This window comes from Benincasa hispida, chromosome 1 (assembly GCF_027475165.1).
Source record: "Benincasa hispida cultivar pf3 chromosome 1, pf3_genome.v1.1, whole genome shotgun sequence".
In the NCBI taxonomy this organism is placed as follows: Eukaryota; Viridiplantae; Streptophyta; class Magnoliopsida; order Cucurbitales; family Cucurbitaceae; genus Benincasa; species Benincasa hispida.
The window spans coordinates 99,640,833-99,661,044 of record NC_143478.1 but is presented as its reverse complement, the minus strand read 5'-3'; the positions used below and the strand labels follow the sequence as shown (position 1 = coordinate 99,661,044).

General features: G+C 28.4%; 1 protein-coding gene across 5 annotated transcripts; it reads left to right on the top strand.

The window, feature by feature from the left end:
* The first annotated feature begins 9,507 nt into the window (after positions 1-9,507).
* LOC120073207 (uncharacterized) lies at positions 9,508-20,212 on the top strand. 5 transcript variants are annotated; one of them, XM_090310935.1, is made up of 11 exons: positions 9,508-9,811; positions 10,090-10,219; positions 10,343-10,476; positions 11,825-12,027; positions 12,995-13,288; positions 17,108-17,166; positions 17,271-17,307; positions 17,398-17,469; positions 18,407-18,557; positions 18,678-18,809; positions 19,611-20,212. In XM_090310935.1, exons 2-11 carry the CDS (start codon positions 10,090-10,092, stop codon positions 19,992-19,994), a joined length of 1,596 nt encoding a protein of 531 aa, XP_090167061.1. In that variant the 5' UTR covers positions 9,508-9,811; the 3' UTR covers positions 19,995-20,212. The 5 variants fall into 5 exon arrangements, with proteins under 5 accessions (XP_090167061.1, XP_090167066.1, XP_090167072.1 ...); XM_090310940.1 differs by having other exon boundaries at positions 10,315-10,476; XM_090310946.1 differs by having other exon boundaries at positions 9,604-9,811; positions 10,333-10,476.

The following is a 20,212-nucleotide window of genomic DNA, read 5'->3' as shown; positions in this document are numbered from 1 at the left end:
ATTATGACGTACACAATGCAAGTTTGTGGTCTTAAAAAAATGAGTTTTCTATTAAGTATTCAGATAAGGTGAGATGGAAGAACTCTTCTTGTTTCCAGTACAACAAATTGTTCAATCAACACTAAGATATGGGTCTCACACACTAATCCATCGTGATAATTCCAGATAAAATTTGATGATCAGAATAAAATATTTGGTTAAATATCATCCCTCGTCGAGTTTCAATCGCATTTTATGTTGAGATAATATTAATTCATTTTGTAAAGAAATAAGAGTAAAATACTATTTTGAGATTTGAAGTTGATAATTTTTAGTCATTGAAGTCTCAAAACAAACACTAGCATTTGGAGTTTGAGAAATAATTTTAAATCGTTTTAAAGGCTCATTTAACCATTAGTTGATTGATAGTAAAATGATCCGACAATTATATATACATACTTACTGCGATCTCCTCCCTTCTATCTCCTCCATCTTCTTCTTCAATCTTCTTAGGTAAAACCTTTCACCATTGTCACTGTGCACAATGAAGTGAATAATGGAGCCTAGAATGAAGAGGGAGAGCCAATGGTATGTAAATTGCTAAAGGAAGATTGAAGGATGTTGTGAGTAATTTTGGACTCAAGATAAAGCTTAAAAGTGGAAGTCAAATTTGTGGACAAAATCAAGAAAGTTCATAGAGGAAGGTTGAAGGATGTTACGAGTAATTTTGGATCCGAGACAGGTAGGAAACAAGTTCAAGAGATGCCAATGAAGAGCATGTGAAGCAATTGGGTTGTGGCCTAATTGACGCACCTTGACCTTAAAGGCCTGACCTGCCTTGGCCTTGGAGGCAAATGTTAAGCCAACTCACCCCTTTCTTTGGATGGATGCCAAAGAAGAGAGGATAAAGCAATTGGGTCGTTTGGCTCAATTGGCCGAGGTCGAGGTCAATATCAACTTGCCCAATTTTTTGGAGCTTATTCTCACTAGGCTCCTATCTAAGCTTCATGTGGCTCTATCCAGCCCTTGAGAATTTAATTTCCAAAAGGATAAAAGAAATCTAAATTCTTTTCCTAAAAGGATGTGGAGGAAACCCAAGTTTAACCCCACTATGTATGGAGCATGATAGGTCCAGTAAACTCATCTTCATTAAAAAGCTTGCTTTGATTCTTGTGTTAAAAACTAACTTAAGCATCGAAGTGTCTATGTCAAGGTGTATTATTTTGATTGTTTTGCCGGAGACATTTTTCTCAAAGTTCAAATTTACTATCGGTGGTACGTGAAGGTTTGATGAGTTCTTTTGGCTACATTTTGTCATCAACAAAGGAAAAGATATATATATATATATATATATATATATATATATATATATGGAAAGGAGAGGCAGACCACATCATTAAAAAAATTAAATTTACATAAACTTTCAAATTAACTAGCTAATTCATCAATTCACATTAGTCTACTGTTAGTCAATTAGTGGCCAGAAGAGCTTCATTGACAGAATCATTTCTCAAACCTTCGGGACTAAGTGTTCACTTTGAAACTTCAGAAAACAAATATATATAAACTTCAAATCTCCAAGGTCAAAAGTACATTTTGCCCAAAAAAAAAAATTTATGAGAAGTCAACTTGTGTATAGTTCAACTCTTAAAGATACTTCTCGATTAAAAGGTCAACAATTTGAATCTCTCACCTCACACGTGAAATCTAGAAGAAAATGTCACAATATATATTCTAACCTTTGAATATGAAAATTTAACCTAAGAAAGTATTTTCCAAGCCACCAAATGAATTTCCTAGAGAACTTTTATCCATTTTCAACATTATATTTTCTCATTCTACCATAATTTATTGACCATTATCCTCATGGTCAAGTAGCATTCATAGTGAGTTTTTGTTTTCTTATGGGAAAAAAAAAATTGTGATCTTTTATTTCAAGACTAAACTTTCTTTTTCTTCGATAATTTATTTTAGTAAAACTTTGTATTAAAATGAGGAGTACTTCGAAAAAGGAAGATAGAATTAGATCTTGAACCAACGAAAACGATCCCATTTTTTTTTTTCATTCTCATTTAGCACAATAAGAAAAGAGAGGTTTGAATGTTTGATTTTGATGCACAAAAAGGTTATTACAAGTGAAATTCTCAAGAGTCTTGTGGAGTGGTTAGAGTCTCCCAAACCACTATAAATTTCAACATTTCTTTAAATTGCATTGTATTAGGTTTGCCCTGAAATATTTAAGGTTCTTTTATATTTTGATATTTTGGTGCAATATTTTGTGATAAAATGTAGTTTAAAATACCATTTTTCATTTCCATGCTTTAAAAATTGTTTAATTTTAATCTTATTTTCAAATATTCAATTTTAGTTTCTGTATTTTTTAATAAATCTTAAATTTAACTATTCATGTTAATTTTGATCGAAATTGATTAAATAATAATAATTTTGTACAAGAAAATATATTATGTGAATATATTTTTAATATCTATAATGAAAATATTTGTAGATAATAATTTTTTTTTTTGAAAATAATCAAAAAATAAACTAATAATATAAATTTATGATTTATCTGAAGTACATAAACTAAACTTTTAAATATTTAAAAATCTATAGATTAAAATTGAACCCGTGTAAAATAGAGCTAATATGTATTAAATATTTAGTAAAATCTTCTCACTCTTGTCCTCCCTTGAAAATTATACAACTTTAAATATTATATAAATAAATTAATTAATTAATTAAAAAAAAGATCACCAAATTTGCCAACTCATTAAAAAAGAAACAAAGCATACCCAAAAGTTTATTTGACAAACTTAACCACCTTATCATCTTTTAACCCAACTAAATACAATTTTGAACTACTTTTAGAACTTTAGAATTTAGAATATATATATACATTTTTTAGAATATTAAAGTGTTATTTTATACCTTAGAAACCAAATAAAAATTAGTGTAAATGGCAAAATCCACCCCCTAATGTATGGTGATAGTTACAATTATATCTTTAAATTTTTAATTTTAAAAGTTGAGCCCTCAAACTTATACGAGAGTTAAAATTGAACCCTCAAACTTACATAAATTTATAAATTACAACATTCGTATAAGTTTGAGGGTTCAATTTTTATCATTTGTATATCCAATTTCAACAATTATTGTAAGTTTGATGGTTCAATTTTAACACTTATAAAAGTTTAGAAGCCAATCTTTACAATTGAAAATTTGATGGTCTACCGTCATACTTCAAAGGTGACTTTTGCAATTTGCCTAAAAATTAAGATTCTTACAACCAAAAAGTATGCTTTAAATTATGAGTAGAGGAAATTAAATTCAAATATAGTTGGAATGTTTAAATTGTTTTTTTTTTCTTTTGGAAAGATGTTTGATTTGGCTTAGTTTAAAATAAGTTAATTTACGAATATTTGATTAACTTATTACTAATGCCAATAGTTGTTATCATTATTATTAGTATTTTTGAAAAATGGCGACTATAAATTAAAGGAAAATTTTGACCGATAGAAAAAACGTCAAATTATTTATAGAAATAGGAAAAAAAACTAATAAATATTGATAGACTTTTACCAGTGATAGACTTCTATTAGTTTCTATTATTGATAGACACTTCTACCCTAAAAGAAATTAAATTTTATTATTTTGTGTAAATAGTTTTATTTATTTTTTTACTTTTAAAAATCTCCCGAAATTAAAGTATACGGCAAATATGTTTTAATTTAATACATTTTGAAAAAAAAAGTGTAGGTCAAAGTGTGCAAGCGGGGTTAATTTTCCACTTTTAGACTTTGTGTAACGATCGCATTAAGTACGTAGTGCTGTTTCTTTTGACTTTTACTTTTTCTAATTCATGTTAATTTATTAATTGGTTTAGTTATTGTCATATCGATGGATTCTTTATTTTTTTATTTTTTTAAAATTATAGTTAAAAGAGAGAGCGCCTTAGGACGGGAGAGATATTAATTAATGAAATTCATAGGGATTGCGATTGCACTTATATCAGCCCTTTTCAAGCTGTCGAATATAGATAGCAGATCCACTTCGACGTTCAAGGCTGGCTTTGAATCATAAACTTCGTAATTACTAATACACTCTGTGTATATCAATTGAGTTATGTTTGATTTGACAATCTCAACTTAGACTGTTTGTCTCAAAAGAAAATATAGTTAAAATATTCATTTTATATAATATTTGGATAGAATATTATTAAGTCGGGCATTATCTCTTGAGTGGAAAGAAAAAAATGTTTTACATCGATTAGGAAATGAAGAGATTTATGGTATTGTATGAACAGAGAACAATTATCTATGATGATATGATGCTTTTTGAATTATATCCAAAATAAACAATATTATACTATCGTGAAGGTATGTGGGCGAGTGTCACTTGTCCTTATCACACCATTATTTTAAAAAAGAATATATATATATATATATTAAAAATAACATATTTGGTCAATTACTATTTTACATATATTTGAAAAAAATTGTTTTATATAGACAAGCGATATTGATGCCATGTAGTTTTTAGGTATTATAATTTCACGAAGGCTATAAAATATGTGATTACTTGCCAATATGAATATAACTCAATTGACATAGTATTTATAGTATCAACCTTGAAATCAAAAGTTCGATTTTCCTATTGTAGAAAAAGCATGGCTACCTTATCGATTACAAATTCGATTTTTCTTCTTTCTTTCTCCCTTTTCAAATTTCAAAATTTTTTTTCTTCTCTCTTGATAACATTATTAAGCAACCTAAACCCTAAAAAATTTCAAGCTTTTCACACACATGAAGAATCTTCAAGGAAACCATATTCCCACTCCAAACACTAAGAACTAGCTACAAAAGGGATCTTCATAATCATAATTACTAAATTGTTTTTACTTTACATGAAAATTCTTTCTTTCCTTCTCTCTCTCTCTCTGTGTGAAAAATGAGATGGATTTGAAAAAATCATTATTTTTATTGTCTTATATTATTTGATCCCTTCAATTGTATAGAAGAATGTTAGTCAACCTATAGGTTAGAAAATACTTTCTCTGTTTATTCAATCTAATTTAAGTTAAAATACTTTTGTTGTTTTATAATATTATTAGGTTTAATGATATTTCTTACCTATGGTAGATCAAGGACCGTTTACCAAAAAAAAAAAAAAAAAAAAAATCAAGCAGTAAATATATTTATAAACTACGAAGACTAAGAGTTATTTTATAATAAAAATGACAAATTTGATGAGATTATTCAGGGTAGAGATTAAATTGTTACATACTAAAGTTCACGATCTAAATTGTAAAAAAAAATTGAAAGTACATGAACTAAATGGTTACAAGCTAAAGTTCAAGGACTACATTGTTAATTCCATAAAAGTTTAAGATCAAAGTAAATTTTGACCTAAATTTAAAATAATAATAAAAAGATTAGGGCACCATTTCATTGTCTATGAGTTTCTTTTTGTTCCCTCCCTTCTCAAAATATTTTTATAAATTCTAAAGTTGTTTTTGTTTATAGAAGTTGACTAAAAAATTTAAATATTTTGGAAAGTGAAAATCGTGAAGAAATAAGCATGCTTTTAGAAAATATATAATAAAAAATCAAATCATAATCAAATGGGACAGAATCATTTTATATGTGTTTCTCATCCTAATCAACAATAAAGGTTTTTAAATTGACACAAAACAACCCATGTGATGATGGTATAATACCTTTATATTTTTCTTAAAAAACGAAATTAATAACAACATTGTTATCAAATTTAAGAACATATGTGTTTATTTCTTTCTTCATCAAAGTGTTTTCATTTATTTTTTTTTTATCTTTTTAAGATTTTAACTAAACATTATAAAACCCTTATGCCCTTTAAGAGAGAATTAAAAAATGGAACTAAAACTTTAAAGAAAAAAGTGGTTAAAGTGAACTAATTGAATTGAAAAAAGTATATGCATTCAACAAAAAAAAAAAAAAAAAAGTTTGAAGTTCGAACCGTCGATGTTGAATTTATAAAAAAAAAAAGAAAAAAAAAAGTGGATTAGGAAAAGGATGAGATAATATTTTACTTTATAAAAATGAAAATTAGTAATAATAATGATAATGATGATAATAATAAGTAATCGTATTGAATAGAAAAATCCAACTTTGAAATATGAAAATAAATAAAAATAACAACTTGAATACGCATGAGCTGAAAATTTTAAATACAATACCTTCAATTTTTAAGAATTATTTTAAATTTATGTAACTCTTTTTTTTTTTTTTTAAAAAAAAAGTAATTAGAAACATAATCTTTCGGAAAAAAATAGTCATTAATAGAATTTTTCTATGTTTTTTTTTTTTAGTAAATAGAATTTGTCTATGTTTATAAAATTAATAGTTAACTTTAAAATGGAAAACGATAACTTTTTTGGTCTTTTTCTTTCATTTGATGTGATATTATAGTAGGTAAAGTTTAAATGATAAAATTGTTAAAAATATTTATAAATAATAGTAAAATATTATGTTTATCTATGATACTATCTGTCTCTATCATGACACAGATAGACATAGATAGTTGCTGCCTATCACGGTCTATCGTAGATAAACCGTGAAATTTTGTTATACTTGTAAATATTTTGGTTCATTTTCTATATTTAAAAATAATCATATATAAATCGAAGGATAATTTCGAAATTCATTAAATACCAATTAATTTATTGCATGCCATTCATTTGTTAAACAATGAAACGATAAGGCAAGGCCCAATATATATTTTTTTAAATACATAAATAAAAATGAAAAAAATCCTAAAGAGTTCATGGTGGTAGGAAAATAATCTGTAAACTTATTTACCATGGATGAGGGTTGCCCAAACAAGGTCCAAAGCCCACGTATGAGTCTAAATTCAAGGAAAATTAAGAGGCAATATGGAAACACATTTTTCATAGGAAAAAAAATTAAAGCATCGAATTTTAGGCTAACCAATCGAGCCAGTACCAATAAAAAAATTACCGAATTACATTTAGTCTGATGTCTTATCATTATTGGGTGTTAACTCTGACATTGTCAGAGTTATACATAACCACTGGCGACTGTCAGCAGAAGGGCATTGTAAATAACTCCAAGGTGAAAGAAAAAGTAATCTCCAAAGGAAGCATTGTACTTAATTTTGTGTACTTAAGTGAAATATACACTTATTGTACTAATTTGGACATCGGATTATGGTAGGCTCGAAACCACATTGGTGCAGTATCTTTCACGCAGACCAGATCAAGAGAAGCGAGTTGAAGGTCAAGTTCACGAGGGGCCGATGACGACAACAAACATGTGTGAGATCTACTTGCCAACAACAATTATCGTTTTAGTCATGAAGCTCACAAATTCTTTGGGCAAAACAAAAAGTGGATTACCCCAACTCCTACTCCTTGAGCCAAACATGACCTAAGTTTTTCTTAAAAAAAAAAAAATTATTTAGTTCAACAATTATGTACAAGATGGAGGATTCAAACCTCTAACCTTTAGATTGATAGTATATATATTATCATTTGAGCTATGCTCATGTCGATGACTCATATGTAAGTTGATTTGTAATAATAGTACTCAAATATATAGATTAACTAAAAGTTAATCAATATCCAAAGTCTCGTTTGCTAACCATCTTGTTTTTTATTTTTGGTTTTTAAAAGTTAAGCCTATAAAAGCTCTTGCCTTTTTACCAATTTCCTACCATCTTTCTAAAAAATTAAACTAAGTTTTGAAAACTAAAAAGAGTAATTTCTAAAAATTTATTTTTGTTTTTACAATTTTAACTTCAAATTCAACTGTTTTACTTAAGATATATGAAAGCTATTATAAAAAATAGATTTAATTTTTTTAAAAAAATGAACAAATCAAATGATTACCCAAACGATAGGTAAATAAGGTAGTAATTTTAGTGATTACTATTAATGAAATTGCAACAACATCAAAATGAAATGATAGATAATAGGGGTGTACATAGGTTAGGTTGGGTTGGGTTGGGTTGAGGTTATTTTTTGGATCAACCCAAAAATTTCGGGTTGGTATGATTGACAACCCAAATGACCCAAATAAAGTTTCCAACCCAACCCAACCTTTAAAATTTGGATTGGGTTAGGTTGGGCTATCGGGTTATAACTTATTTTTTATTTTTAATAAAAAAATATGTAAATTTATATATAACACATGACTAATAACTAAAATCTCATAAAATTAAGATGCTAAATACCAAATATCTATGATATTTATTGTAAACTTTAAACAAAGACAAATATCATAGCAATTTTAAAAGAAAAATATTAAAAAATCACAAATTAATCAATACAAAGTAATCAAACTTTAAATAAAGAGAAATATATATATATATATAAATTCGAGTTGAATTGGGTCAACCCAAATTTTTTTTAGCCAATCCACAATCCAACCCAACCAAATAAAAATAGAAAAATTCAACCCAACTCAATCCAAGAACAAAAACCCAATCCAAACATTATATTTTGGATTGGATAGTCTGAATTATTCGAGTTATCGGGTTATTTCAACACCCCTAATAATTCAAATCTATAATTTAACTAATATGAAAAGGTAAATCTTTTTCTTGCCATCTTTCTAAGACTAGAAATAAGAGAGACGTCTAGGAATTGGAAGTTTGCATTTTATTTCTTTTTTAATTATTTTTCTCTACGAGCACTTTTCTCCACGTCTACTTTAATTTCCTTACCTTGAAAATTCAAGCACATTTTACCATCACAACGCTACCCATACAATGAACCTCACCATTTTTTTCTTCTTATTTTTTTTTTAGATTAAAATATTATTTTCACTGTGTGTTAAAAAAAATCTTAAATTTAGTCTATACTACTACTTATTATCGATTTTTTTTCAAAAACATTTTATGGTTTATTAACATTTGTACATATTGTATTTTCTTACCTGAAAAATATTGTTATTATTTAACCAATTGTAATAAAAGTTGTTTTCAAATAAAGAAAAATTAACCAACTTATTTACAAATGTAGCAAAATATAACTATCTATCTGTGACAGACAACGATATAGACGTCTATCGTGGTCCATTGTCCATTGATATATGTCTATCGTGATCTATTATTGATAAACAGTGACATTTTGCTACATTTCAAAACATTTTCAACAGTTTTATCATGTAAAATAATTAACTTTAAGAGGTTAAATTTTAGATTTGTTGAAAATATATGGACTAAAATTAAATAAATTCATAGTATAAAGAATCAAACACTTTAACAATTTTTATTTTTTAAAAAAATCAAAATTTCCCCAAATTCAAAAGATACAACCAAGAAACTTCAACACCAACCCCTTCATTTACTTTAGTGGAAGAATGACTTCTTTGACTTCAAGTTGTAGAGAGAGAGAGAGAGAAATAGAGAGATATTTTTTTAATTAATTATTTTGTTAAGATATTCTTCAAATGAAATTTTCAAACAAAACCCATTTTGAAAAGAGCACAATACTTATTATATTTATTCATTAAAACACATAAAAGTGTTGGATTAAGTTGAAATTAAAATGAAGACCAACTTTCTCTCTCTAGAATCATCTCATCATCATCAACCATATATATGGTTTTGTTGGCTTTGGAAATGAATGGAGTTGATATGAAAATTATTTAATTTTCTTTATATATATAAACTTCTCTTAATAAATAAATAAATAAATAAATACTCTCTCTGTTTCATTCAGACCAATTTTCCATTTTTCCAATGTTCTGTTTTTTTTTTCTCTTCCTAAAAAGTTGGAGATGTTCATATTAATTCCTTCAACAATTTGCAGAGTTTTTCTCTCTCATCTCTGGTATTCTCTCTCTCTTCCTAAGATTTCATGAAGAAATTCTTCAAAAAGTTTATTTAGTAATCTATTGAATTTGGGATTTTTTTATATAGTTTTTGTTCCTTTCTTGTAAATTTGGACATTCTGTTTTTTAAAATCCCAACTTCTTCAAGCAAAACCTTTTTCACTAAATCAACCCCTCTTCTCCATCTTCCAAAAAATTTCATTTACTATCAGGTTGGCTTTTATTTATTTTATTATTTTAGTAATATTTTTTTTAATGAATTAATTTTTTTTTCCAGATGATGGGATCAAGAAATGGAGCAAAAATGATGGTGATTCCTTTGATTTTCTTGTTGGTGAGTTCAGGGTGGATTTTCCCAGAAACTGTGGGACAGAAAATTTCATCCTCAAATTCTCTACTACAAGATGGTAATTTTACATTTTTTCTTGTAAAGACTTGAAATTGATTAATTATATATATATATATATATATATATATAAAAGTTGGGTTGAAATGATTTTAGAATAATTTTGGTGAGGAGATTTTTGTAGGGAGAGATTTTGTGCAGAAAAATGATGGGTTGGAATCAATCAAAGAAGAAGATGATACAGTTAGAGTTGATCCTTTGAATCATTTCAACAAGTATAGAGGTGGATATAACATCACCAACAAACACTATTGGAGTGTAAGTTTTTTTTTTTTAATGATGAAATGGTACATATTTCATATACAAGCGGGTTGGGTTGGATTGAGTTATGAAACTTTCGTTGATAGAACTTAATCGTTCGTAGTAAATTTGTGAAACTCTATTTCCAATATAAACTTGATCTATATTGAATAATTTAACTTTTGTTAGGACGATAGATATTTTGGTGAGTTAGTTTGAGATTATTATACTTAAAAATGAGATAGGGCAAGTTAGCTATTTGAGAATTTATTCAGTTGTTTTTTAAACGTTGAATCAAATTAGTAACTTAATGTATTCACATTTAAATATAATTTAATGGATAAAATACTAATTATCATTTTAAAAATGAATGGTTTGGTACTATTCATAAGTTAATAGGATTATTTCCTTCATGTTTTTGACAAATTATACCCCAGAGATTTGAGAAATTATTTATTTATTAATAGTTGGATGGTAAAAAGAAATCTGTAAAATCTAAAGTTAACATTGATGAAGTGGAGCTAATATAGCTAGTTACATGTCTATTCATTTAATTGTAAACAAAAGAGAGAATTTTTAATTTTTAATAGATTAATTAAGCTATAAGTTTAGTCTAGTCTCTCACCATGTCTATTTGGGCTTCAAAGCTTTAAAGAAGATATATAATATATATATATATATATATATAGTCATTGAATTTTAAGAATATATGTCTGTTGAATTTTCAATTTTGTCTCCGATTAAGTATTTTTAATTTTCAATTTTGTATCAAACAAATTTTTTCATCTCTTTGAAGATTTGCTACACAAAATTGGAAGTTTGTAATCCTATACAATTCTATTAGACACACAACTCAATATTATATATATTATATATTAGAAAGTTAATTTTTGAAAAGTTAGAATATATTTAGGGCCTTTTAAAAACAAAATTGGAAAATCCAAAAACACTTGGAAGACATTTTTAAAAGTCAATTTCAAGTATCTATATTAGATATTTTATAAGGTTATTAAGGAATCTTATAGACACAAACTTAAAAATTCAATGACTAATCTTATCCAAAATCCCCCAACTCAAAAAAATTTCAAGTACATCATCAAAAGACGTTATTAAATATTATACATAATACTTCTATCTCATTAGTCCCACATCATTAATTCGTAAATCTTTATTTCATGGCAAACAAGGAATGAATGTCATATGAAAATTTCTATATACTATCGATGTACTAGAAATTCTTTCTAGTTCCTAACTCAAATGAGTTTAGATTGGTCGGGTTTTTTTAGATTATAAACTTTTTTGAAACGTCGAGCGGACATGGTGTTGACTTTTTTTTTTTTTCCTTTAATTTTCTTGTTTGTTTTAGTCAACAATATTCACAGGAGCTGCAGGGTATGGGATTGGAGTGGTATGGCTTGTGTGTGGAATAGCATATGGAGGATTTTTGGTAGCAATTCTATGTTGTGGAAAGGGAAGGGGAAAGGAAAAGCTGAAGAAAATGCCACATTTTGGCCAGAAATTCTACCTATGGACCATTCTCTTGGCTGCTTTCTTCACAATTTTGGCAATGTAAGTCTTTAATATGAATGTTGGATTTTGTATATAATTTCGGTTTAGTTCGATTTGGTTTTGTTATATATATGTATTTTTTAATCCAAAACCAAACCAGATGAAAATTAGTATAATAATTTAATAATGAGAGAAAAATGAGAGTATCTATATGTAAAAAAACCGAGAATTACTTAGAATTATTAGAACTTGAAAAAATAACGAGTTAAGAATACAAAATAAAAACAAAAAACGCAAAATTCAAAATAAACGAAAACAAAGAATGGAGAAGACAAAGAAAATTATACAACAAAGATCTTCTAAATGGACACTTTACCTTTCATATTTTCTAGGTAGTAGCTTTCGTTGTACTTCAAGAACAAATTTAGATAGTTGAAGGGACACTAGATTTTGAAGTCGATATTTCAAATCTCCCATTATAAGCAATTTGTTCCATTTATATTTTATCATGAATTTAATCCCAAATCATCCAATAAACATAACGTTACTCATTTAGGCTCATTTGATGACCATATTTGATTTTTGAAACTTTAGTTTATAAATACATTTACCATACTGAGTTTTATTGATTTTGTTGTCTACTTACAATGTTTTCAAAATTCATTCAAAGTTTTAAAAGTTTGGAAAAAGTTTTTGTTTTTGGAATTTGGTTATCAATTCAAATATTACCTTAAGCAAGACCATTGTAAAGAAATTAAAAGAAAATTAGAACAATTTTAAAGAATTGAAATAAAAAACCAATGGTTATTAAACGAGATCTTAAGTTATTAATATTGAGACTACATTGAATCACAAAACAGAAATTGGAGTGATAATTGAATTAAATAAACACAACCAATCAAAATTAGGGATCAAAATTTTTAATTTATTTTTTTTTTTGTTAAAATTATTATATATTATTATTTTAGTTTGGATTATAAGCGGATTAGATGAATTTTAAGTTTGGGAAAATGGTTGTGTTTGGCAGTGTGGGATGTGGAGTGGTGATTGGAGGAAGCACTAGATTTGATAGAGAGGCAAAGAGTGTAGTGAAAATCATAATAGAGACGGCCAATGGAGCATCAAACACTATTCAAAACACAACTTCAGCTATGAAAGACATGATTTCTAACTTAGAAGCTTCTAGAGGATATGGAAATGGAATTGAAGAAACTTCTGGAACTTTGACTTCTACTTCTCAAGAACTTGATGCTCAAGCTGCAAATATTCAATGGCAAGCCAATAAGAACAGGCTTTTGATCCATAAAGGCCTCAACATAATGTAAGTACTACCTTTATTCCTCTTCTTTAGATTATACAAATATGTTCTTGATCACCTCAGCTTATAATATTTTGATTAAATTACTAGTTATTTAGTCTCTCTAAACTTTAAAATTATTTATTGTTGAGAAAAAATGATATATATAGAACTGAATACACTAACAACTTTATTACACCATAATTACTATAAACAATACACTTAATGTATAATATTCAAGCTCAAACGAAAGCCAGATAGAGTAACAAGGCTTAGATATGAAAATAACCAAAAACTTGAAAGAACTTCAAAACCTTTGGAGACTCAAAACGTGGTTGAGACACACTTCTGGTAAGCACTGTCATGAAGAGAATTATTCGCTTTGCACGGACTACAAGCTGACTAAAACGATCATCTCAGTAGGATACAACGACTAACTCTAGGTAGAACTGCAACCTTGAACTACTTGGATCTGGCTGAACTCTTGGATACTTGCTCTCGACTCAACTCAAAAACAAAAGAAAGAAATGAAAGAACTCTTCCCTTTTGAATGGGATACTATAAATGAAGAACCAAGTTGCTATTTATATATTAACAACTTGGCAATTCCCCAAATTACAAAATAAAATCAAATAAATAAAAAAAAAATTGAAACATTTGTCAAATTTAACTCAATTAAGTTATTACTTAACAAAAATCAAACATAACTCATTCAAATTGAAAAAACTACAAATTTAACTTTTATACATATTAAACTTGTACATGGAACATCATTTTAATTTGAAATTTCGATTTAATTTAAAACTTTCTAAACAATGAATTTAAACTACACAATTAAATTCATTTTATGTTTCAAATTTTCACCAAACTTTCACTTTCTTTCACTATATATATTTATCCAACAATCCCCCACATGAAAGAAAGTGAGAAAAATCAAATAAAACTGTTGAGAGCAAATATACAAGCTATGCATCAGAAGAGGTGTTTTGTGAACTTGAACCTTCCTTAGTGAATATCCATCGAATTTACCGAAGAAATAGTAAGACTAAGCTCTAGAACTGTCATTCTTATTGGTGAATAGAGACAACAAATATCACATATAGCTCATCTTGTATCTTTAAGTTCTATACATTTATGTCCATTTTGGTCCTGGACAAAATCTTGAATTCATGAGAGTTTTAGAGAACATAAGCCATTTGAAAAGTTCTCATGGAAGCGACCACACTTCTACTCTCATATAGATAATATTGATTAAGAGCATCATGTCACTACTCCTATTGTAAAACAATATATCAATATAACCTTAACATCAACAGATCACACTCTAGAACATCATAGAAATGGGAAGAAACTATAAGTTTCTTAGTGTGTCAACTATGAATTATCCAACTAGTTTGCCTATTGAACCTAGATCTTAGGATCTCAGGTAACCACCAGATAACTCATTTCATAGGCTTTAGCCTTATTTCTCTCGATGTATATGTGACTTGCTCTCTTGACAATCCTTTTGTCAAACAATCTGTAATATTCTCTTTTGACTTCACATAATCAATGAAAATTATTCCATTAGAGAGCAATGACCTTATCGAATTATACCCACATATAATATGTTGTGACTTGCCATTATAAACATTATTCTTGGCTCTCATAGAAGTCACTAAATTGTCATAATAAATACATATTACACTTACAAGATTTGGCTACAATGGAATATCTTCAAGAAAATTTTGAAGCTATTCAGCTTCTTCTCGTACTTTATCAAGAGTTATAAGCTCTGATTCCATAGTGAACGTGCTATACACGTTTGTTTTGAAGATTTCCATGATATAACTGCTCCATCTAAGGTAAAAAAAAATACCCATTGGTTGATTTAATCTCCATACTATCAGAAATCCAATTAGCATCATTAAAGTTTTTTCAGTACATGTGGATACCTCATATAATGCAATCCATACTCTAGAGTGTACTTCAAGTACCTTAGAACTCTGACTAATGCATTCCAATAATCATCCCCAGGATTGCTGGAGTATCTTACAAACCTTCCTACTGAATAGACATTATCAAGTCTTGTATAATTCATTATGTACATTAAGCTACCGATAACTCTAGAATATTCTAGAGAAGACACACCTTCATTCGTTATTTTTCTTCAAATTACAATTTGGATCAATTGGAGTAACAGTCGGTTACTCTCAAAATGATCAAATTTTTTCAGCACTTTCTCCATATAATGAGATTGAGAAAGTATGTATTCCACTTGGATTTCTTGTTATTTGAATTCTAAAGATAATATCAGTAAGACTTAGGTCTTTCATATCAAAGTTTGATTTCAACATCCTTTTAGTGGAATCAATAACATTTATAACATATCATCCACATACAAGCAAACAATGACATACTCTTGATCCATGGTTTTAACATAGACACAATTATCACACTCATTCATCTTAAATTCATTGGATAACATAGTGTGATCAAACTTTTCACACCATTGTTTAGGTGCTTGTTTCAACCCATAAAGAGTCTGTTTACAAACTTTGTCTTCAAGTCCTTTAACAATAAACCCTTCAGGTTGTTCGTGATAAATTTCTTCATCTAAATCTCCATTTAAAAATGAAATCTTTACATCTATTTGGTGTATTTTTCTAAATTTTGTAAAGCTGCTATTGCAATTGACATCCTTATAGATGTTATCCTCGTCACTGGATATTTGGATACTTACTCTCAACTCAACTCAAGAACAAAAGAAAGAAAGAAAGAAATGAAATAAATGAAAGAACTCTTCCTTTTTGAATGAGCTACTACAAATGAAGTACCAAGTTGCTATATATTTATAGGCTAGCAAATTGGTAACTCTTCAAATAAAAAAATAAAATCAAATAAATACAAAAATTGAAACATTTGTCAAATTTAACTTAGTTGAATTGTTACTTAACAGAAATAAAACATTACTCATTCAAATTGAAAAAACTACAAATTTAACTTTTATACATATTAAATTTGTATATGAAACATCATTTCAATTTGAAGTTTCAATTTAACTTGAAAGTTTCTAAACGATGAATTTAATCTATATAATTAAATTTATTTTATATTTCAAATCTTCACCAAACTTTCATTTTTTTCACTATATATATCCAACATTTATATAATAGATCTTTAAGGCGGTTGAAGGTGTTGAGTTGGTTTTTATATCGTTGATTGTTATAATTTGTGAATCATAATAGTATATATTTGGAATGCGAACTATTTTAGTTTGGGTTATAATAATCTGTGTTTGGGATGCCGACTATTTTAGTTTAGATTACAAAATATTGAGCATGGTAAACAATGAGGATTTTCAAATAGTTTTACCATAGTTAAATGTGATGAGTTATGATAATTGGGAACTTCAACTATTATAATAAAGGACACAAACATTGAGTGGACTACTAGCCACTCCACCCAAGACAAGTTAGAGGCCCAAACGTCTAAGATTTAGGATTGTTAAGTCTAGAGAGTTGTGAAGTTTGGAGAGTTGTTTAGCCTTGGGGCTCACAGTGTAAGAAGTCAATAAGACATGAAATCGATGTTTTTTTTTGTCCCGAGGCACAAGAACTTCTTGAGTCAAACAAGAGTAAATTTAACAACTTCACTCCTACTCAACGCTTTAGATCAAACACTTGTTAAAAGTTTACGAATGTGTGTTAGAAGATATTCTTAAAGCTAAAAATTGTACTAAATACATAATTGAAAGTTTAGAGAGATATTAGACACTTACTTATCAGACACGAGACCAAATAAGGAAGCCGTTTCGGAATTTGATTATATGTATTGAAAGGGGATGTGTGTATGGTTTTGCAGGTACATAGTGACCATGGTTACAATTTCTTTGAACTTGGGAGCTGTAATTGCAATGTCTGGTGAGTCTGTGTGGTTTCTGCTTAAATGTATTAAACAAAGCTATTATTTAGCATTGTCCAAGAATTCAATTTTGTTGATATTTGTTTGTTTGTTTTATTTACAGTATTTGGGATTCTCAGATTACAAAGATTATTTCACCTGTAAGTATTTCCCCCTCAATGCTCATAATTTTCTCACAAAACATAACAAAAACATCCTTAAAATTTTGATTTTTTTTTTTTTTCTTTCAGTTTCATTCTCCACTGCTGGTTTCTCACAGTTCTCTGTTGGATCTTCTTTGGCTTGTACCTTTTCTTGAACAAGTAACTCTCTCCCTCTCTTTGAACTTAATTTCTTTTTGTTTGTTTGTTTTTTTAAGAACAAACAAAGAGGACGTTTATATTGACTAGAGAAAAAAAATGTTTTTTAAAAGTCATCATTATTTAAATTTTTTGATAAAAATTGTTTAAAATATATTCTTAAAGTGTTTCAAAAGTTATTTTGAATAGTTGTCAAGTACCTTAGGCTTTTAAAAAAATGACTTATTTTCAAAATTAAAAACTTAAAATGTTAAACCAAATATACCCAAAGTTAAAGATGAAGATAATGAGAAATAAGAGAATAAATCAGTCACAGTGGATGATTTTGAAGGCAAATTGTCGAGAATTGATGTTTAGGAATATAGGAAGCCAACTGATGAGTGACTAAGTTAAAACTGCAAGTGACATGGAGGAAGCCGTGGATTGAACCATGATGTTGCAAGTCAAGGAAGGAATCAATAAAAGGCAGAACCTCATTAGCATATTTAATTTTTCCCATTTAATAGATTCCAAATGATAATGAAATCTTCTTCTACTTGAAGAGGAGAGATGCCAACTTCAAAAGCTCTGGAGATGCCTTCATATAGAGCAACTGATTCAGCAAATTTGTGACTTTTCGTAGGCATCATGGTAGAACATTAGAATCATGATCAATAACATCTAAACCCACATCACCATCAACGAAAGATGCATCAACATTCACAGGAAGAAGCTAGGGGGACTAGCCAACTAGCATCCTCAACAGAGCTTAGAGCAGTAGTCGATTGGGGACAACATAGAGCTAGAAAGAGTGACTCGTGATCCAAGTTTTGAAAACTAAAAAAATAGCTTTTCAAAACTTATTACTGTTTTTAGAATTTGAGTCATTACAGCAAGAAAACAAACACAAATTTCGAAAAATTAAAAACTAAAAAAAAGATTGATTTTGGTTTGATTTCAGCTTCTCAAGTGACACTTGCACAGCTCTTGAAATGTTTCAAGAAAATCCCAACAACAATAGCTTGAGCTCTATTCTCCCATGTGAGCAACTTCTAACTGCAAAATCAGTTCTCACTGATGTAAGTTCAGAGATTTATGATCTTGTTAATCAGGTAATATTTACATATATTTTTTTACATTTTGTTAATCTGCATTCATCATTAAAAGCTTACATATCAGAGTTGGGTCAACTACACAAATTTAACCTTTTTACTTTATTTCATTTTTTTCAGGTTAATACACAAATTTCAGTATCATATCCAGACATTGCTCTGGTTTGCAATCCTTTCTCACAACCTCCATATTATGAATACCAACCTCAAAACTGTGCAGCAAACACGATTCATATCGGAGACATCCCCAAGGTAAATATGTTAGGACGTACGACGTTATTTTTGTTCACTTTAAGTATAAACCCGTATTGTTTTACTTTTAAATAACATCCAAGAGATCGTTTCCCTGAAAATAACAACGTTGTCCTTATGTTTTCATACTAAATTGAGACCATGTGACTAGCTAGGTCTAACCCCTTTTTTTAGAGTTCAATAATATACGAGGATGTGGGAAGATTCAAAACTTAAAGTTGGTTTTTAAAGTTGAGTCGTTGAGTCCCATTTGTTTTGGTTTTCTGTTTTTGAAAATTATGTTCGTTTATTTTCTTACTATTTCTTTATTACGATTTTTCTTATTTCTTAAAGAAATATTTCAATCAAAACTTTTATATGGAAGTAATTTATTATAAGCTTGGTTTTAAAAAATTAAATAATTATCAAATGAGATCTCTTACGTGAAAGTAATGTTAGGCTTCATTCGATAACAATTTTGTTTTTAGTTTCATGTTTGTGAAATTTATGTTTGTTCTCTCCCAATTTTCCAATGGTCAAAGCAACACGTTGAATTTCTAGTAAAATTCTAAAAACAAAAACAATTTTTCACAAACAATTTTTTCTAGCTTTCAAAACTTGGTTTGGTTTTTGAAGACATTAGTAGAAACTGGATAATAAAATTATGAGGGGAAAGTAGTATTTATAAGCTTAATTTTCAAAAATCAAATGAATACCAAATAGGGTCTTAGTGATCAGATCTCTTCCATCTACTCTTCGGAATATACCGACATATTTCCATCGACACGGATCTTTATCGACATGATATCATCATTCTTTCAGGTGCTAAAACTACTCACATGTTCTGATGAAAGCAATGGGGGGTGTGAGAATGGGCAATTCATGTCAAACTTTGAGTACAAAACAGTGGAAGCTTACACAAACTCAATACAAGATTTCCTCAATGTGTATCCAGGAATGGAAAGCCTTGTGGAATGCCAAACAGTGAAAGATGCCTTTTCCAAAATCTTAGAAGACCATTGCAAGCCTTTGGAGAAATATGCCTGCATGGTTTGGGCAGGTTTGGTTTTTGTTTCAATTGTTATGGTGTGTTTGGTTTTAATTTGGACAATTAGGGCAAATATTGACCAAAAACTCCACCATTTTGATGGATCAGTCCAACCCAATTCTTCAACTCCAAAGATGATGGAGATGGCTAATCATTGATATATCTTATAGCTTTTATATCCTTAGGATAGAATCAAACAGTGATCCGAGAATCCCGCGTAAGCGAGTTCTCTGAGTATGTCTAGGGTTAGAGGCGAAATGCGTTTGTATTTTGTATATAGACTAAATTATACAAAATATCGATGTATATTAGTTGGTTTTGATTTTGTTTGGGTGGCTTTAGAAGTTACAATTTTACTTTATCTAGGTTTTAAAAA